The following is a 17,911-nucleotide window of genomic DNA, read 5'->3' as shown; positions in this document are numbered from 1 at the left end:
CAAACTGATATATATATATATATTTATATATTATATATAATTATCATAAGAAGGTGTTTGCAGAAATAACATTTACAAACTATACAGTACACAGTACTAGTACATAGAAAATAGATTCTAACTTTATGATCCCCTTTGTGTAAGGCAAGACTGAATCTGTCCCCAAATTTAGTCAGCCAGAGGTACAAGCAAGAAACAGTGGTCCATGGATAAATGAGTATGCAGATCTGGTGCCTACATATTAAAAATCTGGAGAATCAGGAAATTCCACTTTTATCTGGGCCAATTCTGGCTTGCTGGATACATTAACTACATTTTTGAAAACATCAACTATGTTTCTTAAAATACTAAAGCCACCGGGGTGGCAACAGATTTTGTTCAAGTGGCAGCTATCCCAAACAGTTTTTGAAGAGTCCAGTATACAACCGGAGCACTGCAGCCATACGAGGCCAACTTACGTAGCACTTGCAAAAGGAAAAAAAAGGTATATTAATACTCCTTATCAATCATGCTATTGCTATTCAAGCAACAGCAATACAGAGTATACAAGACAGATCACATCTGACTGCAATGTAGACCCCAGAGATTTAGTCTGAGGATGGTGTCATACAAGACTTTAAAAAAAAAAAAAAAAAGAACAAACACACAAGAGGGCAGAAGTCACTGGCGGATGTAAACATCCCTGCTCCACTCCCCAGCCTCGTTCCGTTTCCGGGCTATGCCTTCTCCATCCTTGTCACAGTAGCGATCCTTGGATTTATGCCGGCCGCGCTGTTTGTTGCACTCGCCGTGGTCCTGCTCTCGATCCAGGTCCCTGGCACGGTGTCGGGCTTCCCTGTGTCTGTGCTCGCTGCTCCCGTGGGGCTCCTCTCTGTGGTTGTGGTCGCGGTGTGGGGCGTAGTGGTCCCCGTGTTCGGGGGGGTAGTCTTCCTTCGGCTCCACGTAGGCAGAGTCTCGACTCTCCTGGGTTTCCGAGTCAAACGTCTCCTGCCTGGAGAGGCCTCGACTCGTGCCACCACGATGGCTGTGGTGCTGGGCGGAGGACGAAGAACGGTGGTGGGGTTTCTTGACGGGTTCCAGGCAGGGCTCTTCTTCAGCTTGGGAGGCGGAACGGGCAGGAGCAGAGCGCGCAGTCCTCGGATCTCCTTGAGAACCCTGGCACGGGAGGAAGGCGGCGCAGGCATGAGCCAAGGCCAGAGCGTCAGGAACTAACATGTCAGAAAAGCAAGCCCATGCATTCAGGTTTATTCCCCTCTAAGTTTCTAGAATGAAATCTCACCTACTCAGTTACTCCGTACGTCTGGTAACACCCAGTGGCATTTCTAAGGTTTGTACTACATTATACTGGACTTGAATTTGTAAGAGCCTACAACAGCATCCGGAGGAACTTTCTTTTTCCCCTTAATGACTAAACGAAGGGGGGAGGGGATCCTTTTATATGTTCTCTTGGAGTTCAAATCAGATTCAGGGCCCTAAGGATTTTCTGCACACAAGTGCACATTTAACTACCTCTACCTGAATACACATGGGAAGATAAAAAATGCTTAAGATGTTGGCTTTGGATTGAGGGGAAAAAAGTAAAATGACAGGTGCTCCCAACAGCACTTAGCATGAGGAATGTACTGTCCTAAGTCTGTCTTGTGGATTAATTCATTAATGCAGCGGGCGTAGGGGACAGGTTGCCATCAGTCTTCGTGAGGCAAGGGGCACGTGAGGAGCTTATCCAAACTTACATGCAGAGTAAGCGGTGGAGCAGGAACGTGACCCCAGGCAGTCTGATTCCATGGTTGTGCTATATAGATGGCATAGGAAATTCTATCCTTGTCTTCTAGAACATGTAGTTAGGGAGTTTTAAAGTTTATATACGTCTGTGGTATATTGTTTACCTGGTTTGTTTACGATCTTCAGTGGGAGCTGTGTACCCGTAAAAGACTCAGTGTGGATGGAGCTGCTCTAACTGGAAAGAGTGCTGTGCTGGGTGACTGGGAGTGGATCCCGGCCATGTGACCTAAGGCAGCTCGGTTTCTAGGGCGTAAGGAAGAGCTCCTCTTACCTGTGAATTAGAGGCTTGAGTGGGGCTAGTAGGCAGAGTCGAAGTAGCTAAAGTCCGGCTAAGGAGAGGGTTGGGGAGATGGCTGCTGGGGGGGTGGGTGGCCTTCCAGTAGGCCTCCAGATAGTCGGCAAGGTGCTCACAAGCATCCTCCAGCTGGTTCTCGTCCAGGATCACGTCAAACAGCTCCTGCAGAGACAGACACTTCAGGTGGCGCCCTTAGCCAGCCCCGCACCGGGTGAGTTTCACACACACACTCACACGAGGGAGGGGCTCAAGAGCTGCACCACTTTGTATTTGCTCGTGTGCTCCTGCTTTCTCCTTACCTAACTGGCTGACTGCCCTGCTGAGTGTGATTGCCCGTCTGTCCGCCTGAGATCGTCATTTACAACCCTCGATGCTTAACCGTGGCAATCACCAGAATATGAAAGGTGTCGTGAAAGTTGTTTAGGACACGATAGAAAAGAGAAGTAAAAAAAGAAAACAAAAATACAATCTGGACAGTACAGAAGAGGCCTGTTTTTTGACATGGAGACTATGAAAAACTTGATCTTGGAAATGACCGAGGCCCGTTTAGGACATGAAGTTTGGCAGAAAAAAGCTGAAACCACAGATGATTTGACAGGGTGCAAACTTCAAAATATTCTAAGCAACAGAAAATTAATATAATCAGAACTCTTATAGCTTCTGCTATACCTGCATATCGAAACAAAACAAAAACCCAGAGGTGATCTAGGGTCCCAAAGCATGATAGGTAAAGGAGGGATTAGAAGGAAGAAGGTGTTTTGAGTGTTCAGAAATTTGTTTTTACGTGGTCTCAAATCAATTTCTCAGTTGTTAAGAGCCAGCAATTTGCTCCCTATTATTAGAAGTGAATAGTAATCCCAAATCCATTTTAGCAACGAAATTTCTGAAACCACAATCTTGTTTCATTTAAGACAATTAGATACTAACAGTGCACGGTCACCACGGAATGCACTGTAGCTTTTTGTAAGCCATGATCTAGACAAGCGCTTGTGGGAACGGGTGGGACAGTTCACCTCTTGGGAGTGAGGACCACAGCTCGGTGGGGAGAATTCCGTCCGGTGTTTGTGTGCCTGCCTTGTGGATATAATGCCAGGTCTGAGGACGCGGAGTGGATTGTACCGTTCCGAGAGACCACTTACCGGAGGACACTGAGCCAGTTTGTCTGCTGCTACCATCTGGACATTGAGGTGTTTGGCTTGAGATTTCCCTCGAGATTTTATTAACCTTTGTAAAACCTGTGCGAGATAAGGTGTAATGGGAGAACATCTGCACTCAGCTGAAGAAGCAGCTCAATAGACTGAGCTACAAAATGTCTAAGATTGCAGAATTAACGCGTTCACACACACGTCAGGTGCAGGCTTCAAAAAACATACCCAGCTAGCATGGAGCTTATGCCGAAGCTTACCAAACCTCTGGTATCGTGGCTCCTTTGTGTTTACAAAAACTGAGAACCCCAAGAGCTTTAGAACATACGCCTGTTACATGTGAACATATTACTTATTTTTGTACAACTATCTATAGTTTTTTGCAAAGTCTCCTAGCTACACTTACTTTTAACCTGCTACTGTGTATTGTTTTGGTTGGAATAGGTGAAGAAATTTATCCTTCAACACATAGGGAATTCAGAAGAGGAGGAGTATTTTAGTAGCCTTTGCAGGTAACTGTGGATATTGTCTTTTAACATTACACCAAACTACTTTCTTCACGACAGTCTGCACGTGAAAGCTAACACCCTATCCATGAACTTCTCTCACTCTCAGATTCCATTGCCCTGTCTTGAAATTTGAACGGATCTTTTACTAGGCATGATTTGTAACATCATTCATTCATCATCTGGAAAACCAATGGTGCACGGAGTTCTTCAGATCTTCGGACACATTTTTAAAAGAATATATTTGCTATTACCACTAATCTCAGAAAAGTCTGTCTTTTGAGAACCTGGTAAGCTCTCAGGTAGATTAGAATTTTCTGAAATTCTATTTTTTTGTTTGAAACCTTCAGTTTTATCACTGGTGACAAATGGGAAAAGATCTGCCAAATAAGCCAGTCTGAATAAACATAGTATGCCGGTTGTTCTTTCAAATAAAAATGGTGTTCCATGAAAAAAGAAGCTACTTGAGTTTGTATTTCGAAGTGTCCTCAAGATAGCTAACTGCTAAAACTGTAGCCGAAGCACTTTCAAATGTACTTCCTGTTTCATTACACAGGATATTGAAAAGGCTTGTATTGAAGAGTCAAATTTTACTCCTGTGTCAGGACATTGCTCAGTGCGACTGCACGGTGGTGGTCTTCTTCACTGTGGGTGCTGTCTGGTACCAGTCTCGAGTCATGGACACTTAACTTTTACCCACCTTTGCACCATCAGTGCAAATGCCCAAACACTGAAAAAGGAAAATAATGTCTCAGTATTACTGTGGAAATCATTTTGACCTTGTGGACTCTCAGCAAGTTTCTCAGAACCTTCCTCCAGGAAACCAGGGACCACACTTTTAGGAATCACTGTTGTAAGCCATGAAACTAACTATGGTGTTCGCTTATATTAAGAACTCTTGACTACCCTGTCTCTTCACACTCCTGATGTTAGAAACATAGCCTTTTACAAGTGTAAAGCACAACATAAACGCCATAGTGAAGTGTGATTAGAGAGCAGACAAGAACAACCCCACTTACCTTAGGAGAAGAAATCTTTACGTATACTATAATGGGGGCCAAGGAAGTTTTACTAAGTTGAGCTGGATGATTAATAGTATCTGCGTCAAGGACTACCAGTTGCAATGTTCTTGCAAGTTCAAAAATCCTTTCGATTTCACTCTGAACTTCCGCTGTAAAAGGTTAAGCAGAGTTCAATTAAAGTATTTTTAGACCCAATAGAAATCAAGTAAAATGCTACACTGTTTCTTCACTTGGAAGGCAGGTAGGACAGCCAGTAGGCTAATGTTCACAGGCAACAGAGCTGATAAAAGGTATCCTTTGGAAAGAGCTGTCTCTCCAAAGTACCTTTAGAATTGAGGGAAGTCTTTCAACGAGCTATAAAATTTGCTTCCAGTATAACAGTTTGAGTAGGAGAATCAAAATAGTTGGCTATCGGTGCTGACTTACTTTTTGTGCTGTAAAACTTCACTCTGTGAAATCATTTCATAAAAATGTTGTAAAATAGAAACAGTGTGTTTGTTTCTGACCACGTTACCATAGCAACTGTCACCACCTTTCTTTTCACTGTATCAGCTTAATCTGTGTTTATACTGTCACCTATTGGTATGCTTTCTGGATATGATAATCTAGATAAATGTATTAGCAAGCTGAAATACAACATTAAAAACAGGAGAGACGTTAATGGTATCTATAACAAACTTGTCCAAAAACACACTTTTCATGGTTTCTACCACCAGACGAATGGTCCTGCAGTATTCCTATTCTAAAAGGGTAGTTCTCCATTAGAAGCAGCACTACAGGGCACCTGGATGGCTCATTCAGTTGAGCATCCGACTCTTGATTTCTGCTCAGGTCATGGTCTCTCGGGTTTGTGAGCGCGAACCCTGCATCCGGCTCTCTGCTGACAGCATGGAACCTGCTTGAGATTCTCTCCTTCTGCCCCTCCCTTGCTTGCACTCACTCACTCAAACATTAAAAAAAAAAAAAAAAAAAAAAACAGAAAAAAGCAAAAATCCAAACGATAAGGTTTATAGAGAAATTATCAACTAAAAGTACATTTGAACACCAGGGAAATTTCATTCAGTCTGTCTACCCCATGATCTCTCTAGAATCTAAAACAGGATGTCCAATAGAATGTTCTGTGATGATGGAAATAGTCTGTATCAGTGCTGTCCACCCGATAGCCAGCCACTAGGCACTTGCGGCCACTGAGCACTCGAAATGTAGTGTGAATGAGAAGCTGAATTTTTAAGCTTAAAGTGAAATAGCCAGAAGCTCCAGAAGCATAGATCTGTCAAGCCTAGCATGCAGCTTGCAGTGTCTACTACGACCATGAAGGGCAGGTTCCTTGAGACTCCTAGCCCTACAGAATACCTTTCAAGTCCTCTTATTTGGTTCTGTGCGGAAGACTCCTGGAGATAACTTCCACTACTGCAGAAAAGATAAGTCACTAATCATCTGCCTCACAACATGTTATGACTAGACTCCTTTTATTTACCCGGATGTCTTTAAAATCTGGACTTAAACCACCTGCAATACCAGCTTTAAAATAATATTTGGTTCCATGGTACTCATGACAATCTTGCAGGAAGGAAAAACAAAACCCGATTAAGCTTCTGGATCTACCCGTTTATAAGAAACAGAACAATTAAATAAACTACACTATAATGCAGTTAGCAAACTTTGGACTATGGAAAACTATGCATAAGTGACCCAGACTCTTTAAGCAAAAAGTTACAAGGGAAAAAAAAGATATATGGAAAACTATAGACTAAGAAACTTAAGGACCTTTGAACCAATCACTGTGGACTTTTTGACTTTATATATTTACAACACATAAGTGAGTAAAATATTAAAAATATATATGACAATTAGGAAATGATACATGGCTGAATGGAAATCTCATGATACTAGGGATGTATTAAGATATGATAATGGGATGGGGCGCCTGGGTGGCGCAGTCGGTTAAGTGTCCGACTTCAGCCAGGTCACGATCTCATGGTCCGTGAGTTCGAGCCCCGCGCCAGGCTCTGGGCTGATGGCTCAGAGCCTGGAGCCTGTTTCCGATTCTGTGTCTCCCTCTCTCTCTGTCCCTCCCCCGTTCATGCTCTGTCTCTCTCTGTCCCAAAAATCAATAAACGTTGAAAAAAAATTAAAAAAAAAAAAAAAGGTATGATAATGGCATTATGGTTTAAATAAAGAGAGTCCCTAATCTTTAGAAATAGGTACTGAAATATTTACAGATAAAATCTGTAATGATGTCTGGGATTTGTTTCCAAATAATCCAGAGACAGTTGGGGGACAAAGGAGAGGGCTGGAGATGAAACAAGACTGGCCATGAATGTCGAAAGTGAGTGATAAATACCTGAAGTTCCTTCCACTTCTAACTTCCCTACATAACTGAATTTAATAACAGTTTAAAAAATAAAAATGGTATATTCTGATTTTTTTTCATAATAGTGTTTTAAAACATGACTAATATTGTTTACATATTCTCTACATTTACCTTATCTTTACATTTTTATTCCAATTATAACCTTGCTACAGCTTTATAACCTTGTTGTGGCTTAACTATCTTAATTCAAGTAATATTTTTTTTTTAAATGTTTTTTTTTTTCAACGTTTTTTATTTATTCTTGGGACAGAGAGAGACAGAGCATGAACGGGGGAGGGGCAGAGAGAGAGGGAGACACAGAATCGGAAACAGGCTCCAGGCTCCGAGCCATCAGCCCAGAGCCTGACGCGGGGCTCGAACTCACGGACCGCGAGATCGTGACCTGGCTGAAGTCGGACGCTTAACCGACTGCGCCACCCAGGCGCCCCTCAAGTAATATTTTTAAGAGTGTAATGTTCTTCTGCATTCTCTAAGTGTGAAATGTATCTAATTTAGGTATCTTAGATTGTGATGCTTGACCAACATTACAACTGGAAAAACAAAGTTAGAACTTGTATGAATCTTATGGCTACAAATAAAGCCGTCTGTCCATCCAAAGAAGTCATGTACCACCCCAAAACAGTACAAAAGATGTACTTAAAGCTTCACATTTTTCCAAGTTTTCTTTCCCTTCATGTCATACAGTGGTACATCAGCATAATGAACTCCAAAGGCAACATACTATACTTTGATTTCTGTAATGGAGCTTTTCTAAAAGCTTACGCATAAAGCAAATTTTTACCTATCAAATTATATCTTCACTGTACCGGATCTTTCATCCTTCTGTAAAAGAAGTGATAGCTGAAATTGATCTTTGAGGTGAGGATCTATCTTCTCAAATTTAAGCTCTACTAAATATAGAAGAATCTCAAGGTATAGCATATACACAAACTTACGTATCTGGAATGTGAAAGTATCGGTTTTGTACTACGTTGTAACATGAAACGTGTTTCCTCTACAACAGAGTCCACATAATGCCCACAACTTGTAATTCAACATGTACGGGCATCACTGGACCATTCTCCTGCTATAAGTACCTATCTCCTAGTGCTACCATAAGAAAAACTTAAAATCGCCAGAGAAACCTACCCCTACGTTTCCCTGGGAGCAAAGACTCCGTATTTGCTAATTCAGTGTCCATGGAGACTTTACTAAGAATTGACTGCACCTTAAGCCCCGTCCTCTGCCGAGTTCCAGATCTGTTTATACAATCGATTGCCTGCTGGACATCTGCGTGCTTCGTAACACTGCAAATTCAACATGTGCACAAACGCAGTCATCATTTTCCTTATCCCCCTACCCAGCCCGGTACTCCAGCCAAGCTCCTCCTCCTGAATTCCTTCTCCCCGGAATAACACCATTGATGACCCAGTTCCTGAAAGCGGAACCTTACAGCTCGTGCTGGAGTCGGCTTCTTCATGTTCCAGGTTCAACAGATTGCCAGATCCCGGCTCTCTTCTCTCTGGACTCCTTTCATTCTACTCATTCCCTTCACCCCTGTCTGATGTCAGTCCTCTTAATCTCTAAGTTGAATGATGAATGACCACGACTACTAAATGACCTGACAGGGCAAGAAGTGGACTGAGAGGAGATGCTTCTAAAGGCACCCGTTTGATTAGGTTTTGCACGGAGGACATTATTTTTCCCTGAAACCACCTCAACAATCTGAGTTTCCCCTGACTTAGCTCTTGCCCCTTTCCATTCTCTTCTCCACAATGCTGTCAGTGATCCTTCTAAAACACAAGTCCTATGGTGTCACGTCTGCTTTCCTACACCTTTCTACCGCATCCACAATAAAAGGCCTACAAAGTCCTACATGATCAGGCACAGTCTCTCTGACCTCATCCTCCCAACCCCTGGCCTCTGCTCGTTCCACATCTGGCTTCCTTGCTATCCCTTAAACACATCACACATACTCCCACCACAGGGCCTTTGCACCTTCAGCTCCCTCTGCCCGAGACAGTCTTTTCACGGGTAGCTTACTGTAAGGCCAGAGAATTCACAACATAAGTCATTCTGCTAAAACGTTGCTCCCTCCGAGAGGCTCCCCCAACATCCCCATGTAAAAAATCACTCTTCTCAGTTTTTCTGTACCCCTTGGCCTGCCTTTTCTTTCCAGACTCCTGAACCACGGACTTTTATTATCTGCTCACTTTTGTCCATGTGTTCCTTATGAAATAAAAACTCTATATGAGAGTGAGGAGTTGGTGTCCTTTACATCTGTGTCCCCAGCACTTACAGTAATGCCTAGCACATGGTTGGTACTCAAGTATTTGTTAAATGGATGAATAAATGCCTAAAACCTACGATACATGGTTCCATAATGCCTTAAGGGTAAGCTCCAAATCCCTTAATATCTCTCCTCTGCTTCTCTGGTGGCACCTCCCACCTCCCTCTTTTAAACCATACACTCACAGCTAAGGTAAAGAACAGTGTTGTCCAGAAGCTTCTCTTCACTCTCACTTTAAGTCCCTATCATCCTCTCTACCTCCTTCCCTCCTTTTTTTTTTTTTTTTTTTTTCTAAAAATTTTCATTAAAAGGGTTGGAGGGATGGGGGGGGGGGGGGGGGGGGGGGAAGGGATGGGAGAGAATTACGAGCATGTTCTGCACTGTCAGCTCAGAGCTCACCGTGGGGGTTGATCCCAGAACCAGTGCTCTATTACCCAAGTGTAGTCAGTGAGGGTTTTTTAGGTGAGGAACCAAACTGTGTTTTCTAAGGTATTCTACATATTACTAACAGATAGTTTATTATTTTTAATAGTTTCTCTATGATTTATATAAAGATCTCAAACTCTCAGGGGCGCCTCGGTGGCTCAGTTGGTTGAGCGTCCGACTTCTGCTCAGGTCATGATCTTGTGGTTTGTGAGTTTGGGCTCCGCGTCGGGCTCTGTGCTGACAGCTCAGAGCCTGCAGCCTGCTTTGGATTCTGTGTCTCCCTCTCTCTCTGCCCCTCCCCTGCTCATGCTCTGTCTCAAAAATAAACTAAAATTTTTTTTTTAATTGAAAAAAAAAAATCTCAAACTCTCAGAAAAATTACTTTATAATAACAGAACCTAACAACCCAGTGAGTGAAATGTGACCATGATTAACCTAAAACTCCAAGCACGTGCCACAGAAAAGAAATAACTGCCAAACTATCTCATTTGAGCAAATCAGCACGTTTATCAACAGTATCCAAACACAACCCTGTAGACATGTTCACTAAAATCTCTATACTGTTTTTGTACATAGTATCAGTTAAAAATGGCCAGTAACTAATTTTATCTTTTATCTCAACACCTACTCATCCCCCCGACACACACTATCCTGAATATGACATAATCATTGATATAATTCAGTTACCGAGGGTCTTTGGATAATAGCCATCACTGATGGAAAACATACTATGTTTAATCCTTACAATAATTCTACAAGGTAGTTCTCTCTCTCTTTGTTGTTTAGATGAGGAAACTCGGCATTAAAGACATCAACGAACTTGCCCACGGTAACACCAATGCAAAGCCAGGAAGTTTTAGAGTCTCTAGACACCCAAGCTCACATTAGTGGGGGAAAGGAAAAAAACACAACCAAAACAATGCTGACAGCCAGTGGAACATTTAACTCGCAACTATCCTAACAAATCTTTCCGCATCATGAAATCACTAAGACTGTAACACCTGCCCCTGGCAACACGGGTCCATTTCTTCTCTGCTCTATGACACACGGAATTATCATCTAGTTAGAGCTTCTCATTGGCAACGTCAGGAGAGAAATGTTTCAATAGCCTAAGCTCATCAGCACTGCACAGACTTACCTAAGCTTGACCTTGTGTTAGATCTTTCTATTATTGCATGCTTGCTGGGATTGTTTAACACTGAGCGCTTGGCGAGCGAGATGTCAGCCGTGACCCTTGTGATGGATATCCTGTGGGCGAAAAGTAACAGAAGACCCTGAGGTTACTAGCTGAATAAAAGGGGATAGAAGTACATTCCCAAAACGCATCTAGATTTGAGATATACAGTGAACATTATTTTCAGGTGAAAATCATTTTTAATGAATTGTTAAATGACTAATCATTCATTTTGGCTTATCCTGCACCTCCTTACTCGGCATTTGTTGTGTGCTTACCAAGGGCGAAGCGCTCTACCAGACTTAAGAGTCTAGTGGAAGAGATGGGCAATAAATAAGAAAATTAACAAAATAATTAAAAGATCAAGATGGCTGTCAGAGAGAGGACAGATAGGGTGTTGTGACAGTAAGGAATTAGGGGGCTCCTTTTAGGTCTGGTAGAAATGAGAGCACCACAATTTGGAAGCTGGAAACAGTAAGATGACAGACCCAGAGAAGTAAATATCTAAGTCAGTAACGGGAATAGTTGAGTAAAATAGAAGCCTCATGATACCGCTGAAGAAGAAGGCAAAACTAAAAACACGAGGTTTGGTGAAAAGTCTGTTTCCGAGTTCTAGCCCCCCCACCTCCCCTCGAGTCGCCAGGTGATACTCCCTTCCCCGTGTGATTTAACACCACTGGTTGATTCCCTACAGGCAGTAAAATACAGGGCCTCTGACCAGGAGACCCTAGGCAGAGAGAGGACAGGGACACTAGATGGAAAAGAAAGGATTCTAAGTGTTGGGCCACCAGCCCTCTTCCCTGTCTTACAGTTCTGACAGCCAGGCTTACTTCCTCCAGGGGTCAGAATGGAAGATCTTTCCATGGGAAAACTGACTGCCAAGGGGAGGACACCCCAAGATAATGACATTGGAGGTTTCCAATTAGATGGTCCAGTGAGCCTGTCCTATAGGGAAGCATAAAGCTGACAAGCCCCACCTGTGAGCACAGAATTTCCAAGTGATCACGTGATACCCCCATTCTTAGGAGCCCCACAGCGCTCCCTGAGAGTCTTAGGAAAAGCTCTAACATAAGAGACCAAAACAAACAGAAAAAGCAACAGTATGAATAATATAGTTGATTCTTGAACAACATGGGGGTTTGAAGCACCAACACCCTGTGCAGTCAAAAATCCACATAGAGCTTTTGACTGCCCCCAAACTTAACTAATAGCCTACTGTTGACTGGAAGCCCTACTGATAATGTAAATAAGCTATAAACACATATTTTATATGTTATATATTCTGTATACTTATAATAATACCTAACTTTTTCTTAATTTTCCAGTATTTCTAATTGGTTCACCGGCAGGATGTTTCAAATGGTCACAATTCCTCCCCCCAATTTTCCAATATATTTATTGAAAAACAAAATCTCATAGGGGCGCCTGGGTGGCTCAGTCAGTTGAGTGTCTGACTCTTGATTTCAGCTCATGTTCTGATCTCACACTTCTTGAGATTGAGCCCCGCATCAGGCTCTCCGCTGGCAGCGTGGAGCCTGCTTGGGATTCTCTCTCTTCCTCTCTGCGCATCTCCTGCTCATGTACACATGCTCCCTTGCTCTCTCTTTCTCAAAAAATGAGGCAGAGGCACCTGGGTGGCTCAATCAGTTGAGCATCTGGCTCCGGGTTTCGACTCAGTTTATGATCTTGCAGTTTCGTGGTTTCAAGCCTCACATCAGGCTCTGTGCTGGCAGTGTGAAGGTTGCTTAGGATTCTCTCTTTCCTTCTCTCTGCCCCTCCTGCTCTCTCTCTCTCTCTCTCTCTTTCAAAATAAAGAAACATTAAAAAAAAATCCTCATATAAGTGGAACCACACAAGTTCAAAGTCGTGTTGTTCAAGGGCCAGCTGTATTCAAAGTTGAAAGCCAGGAGATTATTATATCCAGGAAACTAACAAATTTCTGTTTAGAAACTCAGAATGAGTCGTTGGAAATTAAAAAGTAGAAGTAAAAATTCAAAACAATAGCTGGAACATAAGTTAAGAAAATCTAAAGGATAAAACAAAGCAAGAGTAAAAGGCAAAGAGAGAGAAAATAGGAGGTATGAGAGTTAGAGAATTACCCAGCAGATTCAACTTCCAAATAATAAGAGTCCCAGAAAAAAAGAGAATCAAGAAAGCAGGGGAGAGGAAACCAAAAAAAAAAAAAAAAAAAAAAAAATTAATTCCATAAGAGTCTGATTATCCAAATTGAAAAGGATGGGCACAAAGGTTCAAAGTTCTACACCGGGACTCAGTCTTCACAAATTTCATGACATGAGGGACAAAGGAAAAAGACCGGTCCCACACTAAGTGTCCTGTAATTCTTTTTAATTTTTTTAATGTTTATTTATTTTTGAAACAGAGAGGCAGACACAGAATCTGAAGCAAGCTCCAGGCTGTGAGCTGTCAGCACAGAGCCTGACGTGGGGCTCGAACTCACGAACTGTGAGATCATGACCTGAGCCGAAGTCAGATGCTTAACCAACTGAGCTACCCAGGTGCCCCACGTGTCCTGTAATTCTTAACAGCAACAATGGAAGCCAGAAGATAATGGGGCAAAAAGTTGTCAGAATTTTAAGGGGAAATTATTCCAATCAGAATTCTATAGCCATTTTAACTCTCAATTAAATGGGAGAGTTGCTTAAAGACACTATTAGATAGATATTCAGGGCCTCCAAAAGCTCTGTACTTTTCTAGGGAAACTACTAGAGGATGTTGTGGACTGAGATGACAGGGTAAACCCTGAAGGCGATCAAAGGATCTAAAGAAGAGGGGCTCCAACCCAAAAGGGGGGGGCGAAGGAAACCCCAAGAATAAAGATGAAAGATGTCGCAGAATGACAGAAGGCCCCCAGAGGTTCAGGAAGTTCAGTGACTACAGGATGCATTTCAATACGCTGCAGGAGGGGGGGGGGCGCGGAGTGGTTCAGACAACTGGGGAATTAAGGGCTCAGTTAGGGCCAAATACAGAGAAAGTTAAGCAAGCATGAAAAGTAAAATTACTTATCTCATGGTTCCCATGAGAAAACACCAAAGAAAGAACTATACCCACAAGGTCATAATACATAGTAAAAATGGAACCAGATGAAATTAGGATTTAACCGTTGGGAGACTGAAAGAGGAGATGTGTGCAGGTATGGGAGAAACAGCTGTAAGATGCAGGAGAGGTAAATATGTTGCAAGGTAGGAAGTCAATAGATAAAGCCTAACACCGGAAACTCAAGTAGCAAATCCAGCACGTTATCTAGAGGTAAGGAGTAACGAAGCAAAAGGGCCACCTAAAGTAGTTTAGAGTGGTTGTCAACTGAAGCACAGGGCATTTGGTAAAATGGGGGAAGGGACTACGGGCTGTTGTAAAGAAATATGCGTTTATGTGTCACAAAATTCATCTTTCTGGTGACTGATTCCATCAATTTGGACCAAGTCATAGAATCCTCTATCTGCAACCACAGTCATGATAAGAAATAGTTCCATTACCAACACCCCCCCCCAAATTCCCTTGTGCTGCCCCCTTTATTGTCAGTCTTCTCCCCCTTCCCTAACCCTGGCACCCAAAGAACTGCTTTTCATCCCTCTGGCTTCGCCTTTTCCAGAATATCACTGTAGCCTTCTGAATGGAGCGCCTTCCACTTCTCATAATGGATTTGAGATTCAGCCACATTGTTGTACATTTCCATTTTTTCTTACTGCTGAGTGGGACTGCTCTTTTTTAAAAAATAAGTATTGGATTTTTGGGCTTTCTGTCCACTGAGGAGAATTTTATTTAACATGTAAGAAAAGCAATAACCAGAAAAGACACTAAAACATCAATCTAAACATCGTTTCATTATTATTTCAAAATGCATTCACAAGTGAAATCAGGCTACAGGTGAAACACCCAATGCTTAGTAATCGTTTAACATGTTTTTGTTTATTTGGGGGTGGGTATAGTAGCTAGGGTGACACAATCTGGGAAGCTCCAGCTGCAAAGGAGGTGACAACTGAGCATCTGCCTGACCACGGAGGGGGTCACTCATCCAACACCGATTTATTGAGTGCCTACTATGTGCCAGCCATGAGGGTGCTCTTGGTAAGAAAGCCATTACAAAAATAATGGAGGGTCATGAAGACACAGATGGGGTGCAGGGGAGGGTACATTTGTGTTCAGGGAACACCTTTCAGGAAAGCTGACCTTTGGTCAGGGGCATGAAGGAAGTGAGGGAATGAGCCACACGGACACTGTGAGCAGGGTGTTCTAGGCGGAGGGAAGAGTGAGCATCTGAAGTGGGGGGCATTGCAGCAGTACAGCTGGATGGGACCCAGGTACTGCTGGCGACCACAGTCTTGGTCTGGGCACTCCCTGGGAGGCAAGCTGCCCGGTGATGTGCACCGCCCTGGGCACACAGTGGTGACCAGACAGACGAGACCAGAGAGCACCACACAGTCAGCCTGTGGGGAAACTGATTCAGCAGCAGGACGGGATTTTCTATAATAACACATCCTCCTTCCCTCACATGCTCAGACCTTTCTGCACATGGTATGCTCAGCTGAGGACCCAACGACCTGCTTCGGTGGGCAGCTCTGTCAGCTGTGTGAAGTGGGGTCACTATCCTATTTCAACTCCTTAAGTGTGCCTTGGGGATTGTCACCACTTGGGGTTCCGCCAAAAGAGGGACCTTGAAAATTACAAGGGCAAAATTTGGGGGACGATTCAACTTAGAGTCGTGGCTCTAAACCCTCTCGGAATATCAAAACTGCCATGGAGGCTTTGAAAGTGACGTTAGGTCCTTCCTTAGAGATTGGGTTCGGTCACAGGCGGCACAAAGCCTCTGTTGTTTGCTCTGATTTATTTTTAAAGTGCTGCAGAGGATTCTAATATGCATCCAGGCTAGATAACCACCAGTTGAGAAGAAGCTGTCTTCACATCTAAGGCAAATTATCCACACGACAGAATACAGCGATGTAATGTTTCCCAGGATTATTGATTTCCAGTAAAATTCGCTCACAGAAGATTCAACAGCGTACGTATCCCTACAGTTCAGCTCGCATTCCAGACACTTCAGTGCTGACGGCTAACATTTGCAAAGTCACTAGGAAGGAAAACCAAATTTATCACTGATGGTAGCTCTCCTTCTTGTCCTCAATTTCCTTGTTAATTTACCTGTCAATGTCCTACAAGGTGAATCCGAAGATTGCTTTGTTTACACGACACAGCTGGTTAGGATGGATCTGATTCTAAATGGGCTCCTCCACCGCACACAACAGAGAGAAGATAATGATTTAGCATCTCTTCTTTGACCTGACACACTTTAACGCTATTTAACAGCAAGGATCACGATTCTGACAACTCTCCAGGGCTTCAACAAATGAACCTAACTAGGTTGAAGAACAGAAAAGAATTCCTGTCAACAGTCTCTTCCTCACCAACACCTCCTCTTATATTTTCTTCCCCTTGGGCTTCCAATTTTTAAAAATAAATTTAGTTTATTTAATAGATAATTAAGGAGTAGTTTTCCCCTTCTAAAATTCCACGTATAGGGAAGTGATGAGTTTCCTTCCCCTATTCGTGCCAAAACCAAAAGACATTTAATGATTCAGGGACTCTGGATGTCTTGCCATGTGTTAAAAAATTCAATTTTTGCATGGATTTTTGTAAGTGTATCTTATGGACCCTGTTAATTCCTTTGAGGATCTTTACTAGGTGATCCCAAGCCTAGAGTGTTAAACGTGAGCTTTATGGGTCAGATAAGCCAAGGTAGGCCCATTAATAAAACCACGTGGAAATTACTCCTGGCCAGAAGCAGCAAATCAATACAGTATTCACATATTTGGTTCATTTGTCTCTTAAATGAAATCAGCCTGAATGGCTAATACTTTAGAACATGGGTCCAAGATATACCCTATGGCTGGCATCTGTCTTCCCAATTCAGAACTTACTAGGTTTAGACAGCAAGGAAATACCATCTCATTTCTCCATCTTTGGTGTTTTGGAAAGGACAGTGGGCTAACTCAGTGACAGAAAGCATAGTGCTTTGTCTAACAGAATTTTCTGGGTGTGCATTCTCAAGAAGACCATCCCAAACTAGGATAAATGACAGAGGCAACAACGGAGAACTGAAAAGTAACTAAGCCTGGTCAGGACTATGCCTTTTTCACTTGGCCAGTGCCCGACATGTCGCCTTGGACCAAGCCAGAGACTGTGTTTTCCTGGTACACAGTGAAAAATAGTTCATAGAGGTATGGGGAAAAAATCAAATTAGGAGCATTTGATTAGGTGGATCTTGATTACCAAGTCTTTTTTATACCTCAAATCAAAGTGTCTGCTTTCCTTTTCTGTCTCTTTCAGTCCTTTTCTTGTCCTGGCCTCCCTTGCTCAAAGCCAATATAAATTAGAAATGGCTATAGAAGCACATGTGGTCAAGGAAAAAGCAGTATATTAAGAAATAGAAAAGAACAATGAAACCCATAGATATCATCTATTGTACCTGTGTTGTTAGGATACAAGAAGGAAAGGAGTATCGAGGAGAGGCACCAAATTTGTCTTGTTAAAAATGCAGAGATTTAAACCAGCCCAGGTTGTTCCCACATCCCCTACAATCAACTCTTTGTTTCAATTTCGAAGTCTCCGTTTTAGACTTCTATCATATCTTTGATGCTTCAGGAAGTGGCTTAACCTTGACCACAGTGCCCATTGACTATCTGACTCAAGGCTTCCTTTCAGTGAACTTGAGGCAAGCTCCATAAAGCCAAGGCCCTTGTCTGATTTTGCTCCTCGCAATGCCTAGCACACAGAGTATGCTCAAGAAAACTTGCTGAAGCAAGCTGAGGGGGAAGGGGAAAAGAGGAAAAGGATTCAGTCCAAGCCAATTAACACGACCCACTAGATATGGCCCTGGCTTTGTTACCCATCACTCCTTGTCGA

The 17,911-nt window shown here is 42.8% G+C and overlaps 1 protein-coding gene across 6 annotated transcripts in view; it reads right to left on the bottom strand.

Moving 5' to 3' along the window:
* Window positions 1–566: 566 nt before the first annotated feature.
* CACNB2 (calcium voltage-gated channel auxiliary subunit beta 2) overlaps window positions 567–17,911 on the bottom strand; it is a 383,493-nt gene continuing 366,148 nt past the window's right edge. For all 6 annotated transcript variants that reach the window (XM_049626865.1, XM_049626866.1, XM_049626867.1 and 3 more), the window contains 5 exons: window positions 10,958–11,067; window positions 4,748–4,899; window positions 3,217–3,312; window positions 2,054–2,239; window positions 567–1,155 (listed from right to left, as the gene is read on the bottom strand). In XM_049626865.1, coding sequence (XP_049482822.1) covers window positions 661–1,155; window positions 2,054–2,239; window positions 3,217–3,312; window positions 4,748–4,899; window positions 10,958–11,067 — 1,039 coding nt within the window. In that variant the 3' untranslated portion in view covers window positions 567–660. The remainder of the gene's footprint in view (window positions 1,156–2,053; window positions 2,240–3,216; window positions 3,313–4,747; window positions 4,900–10,957; window positions 11,068–17,911) is intronic.

This window comes from Panthera uncia, chromosome B4 (assembly GCF_023721935.1).
Source record: "Panthera uncia isolate 11264 chromosome B4, Puncia_PCG_1.0, whole genome shotgun sequence".
Classification (NCBI taxonomy): domain Eukaryota; kingdom Metazoa; phylum Chordata; class Mammalia; order Carnivora; family Felidae; genus Panthera; species Panthera uncia.
This window is presented reverse-complemented; position numbering and strand designations above follow the sequence as displayed.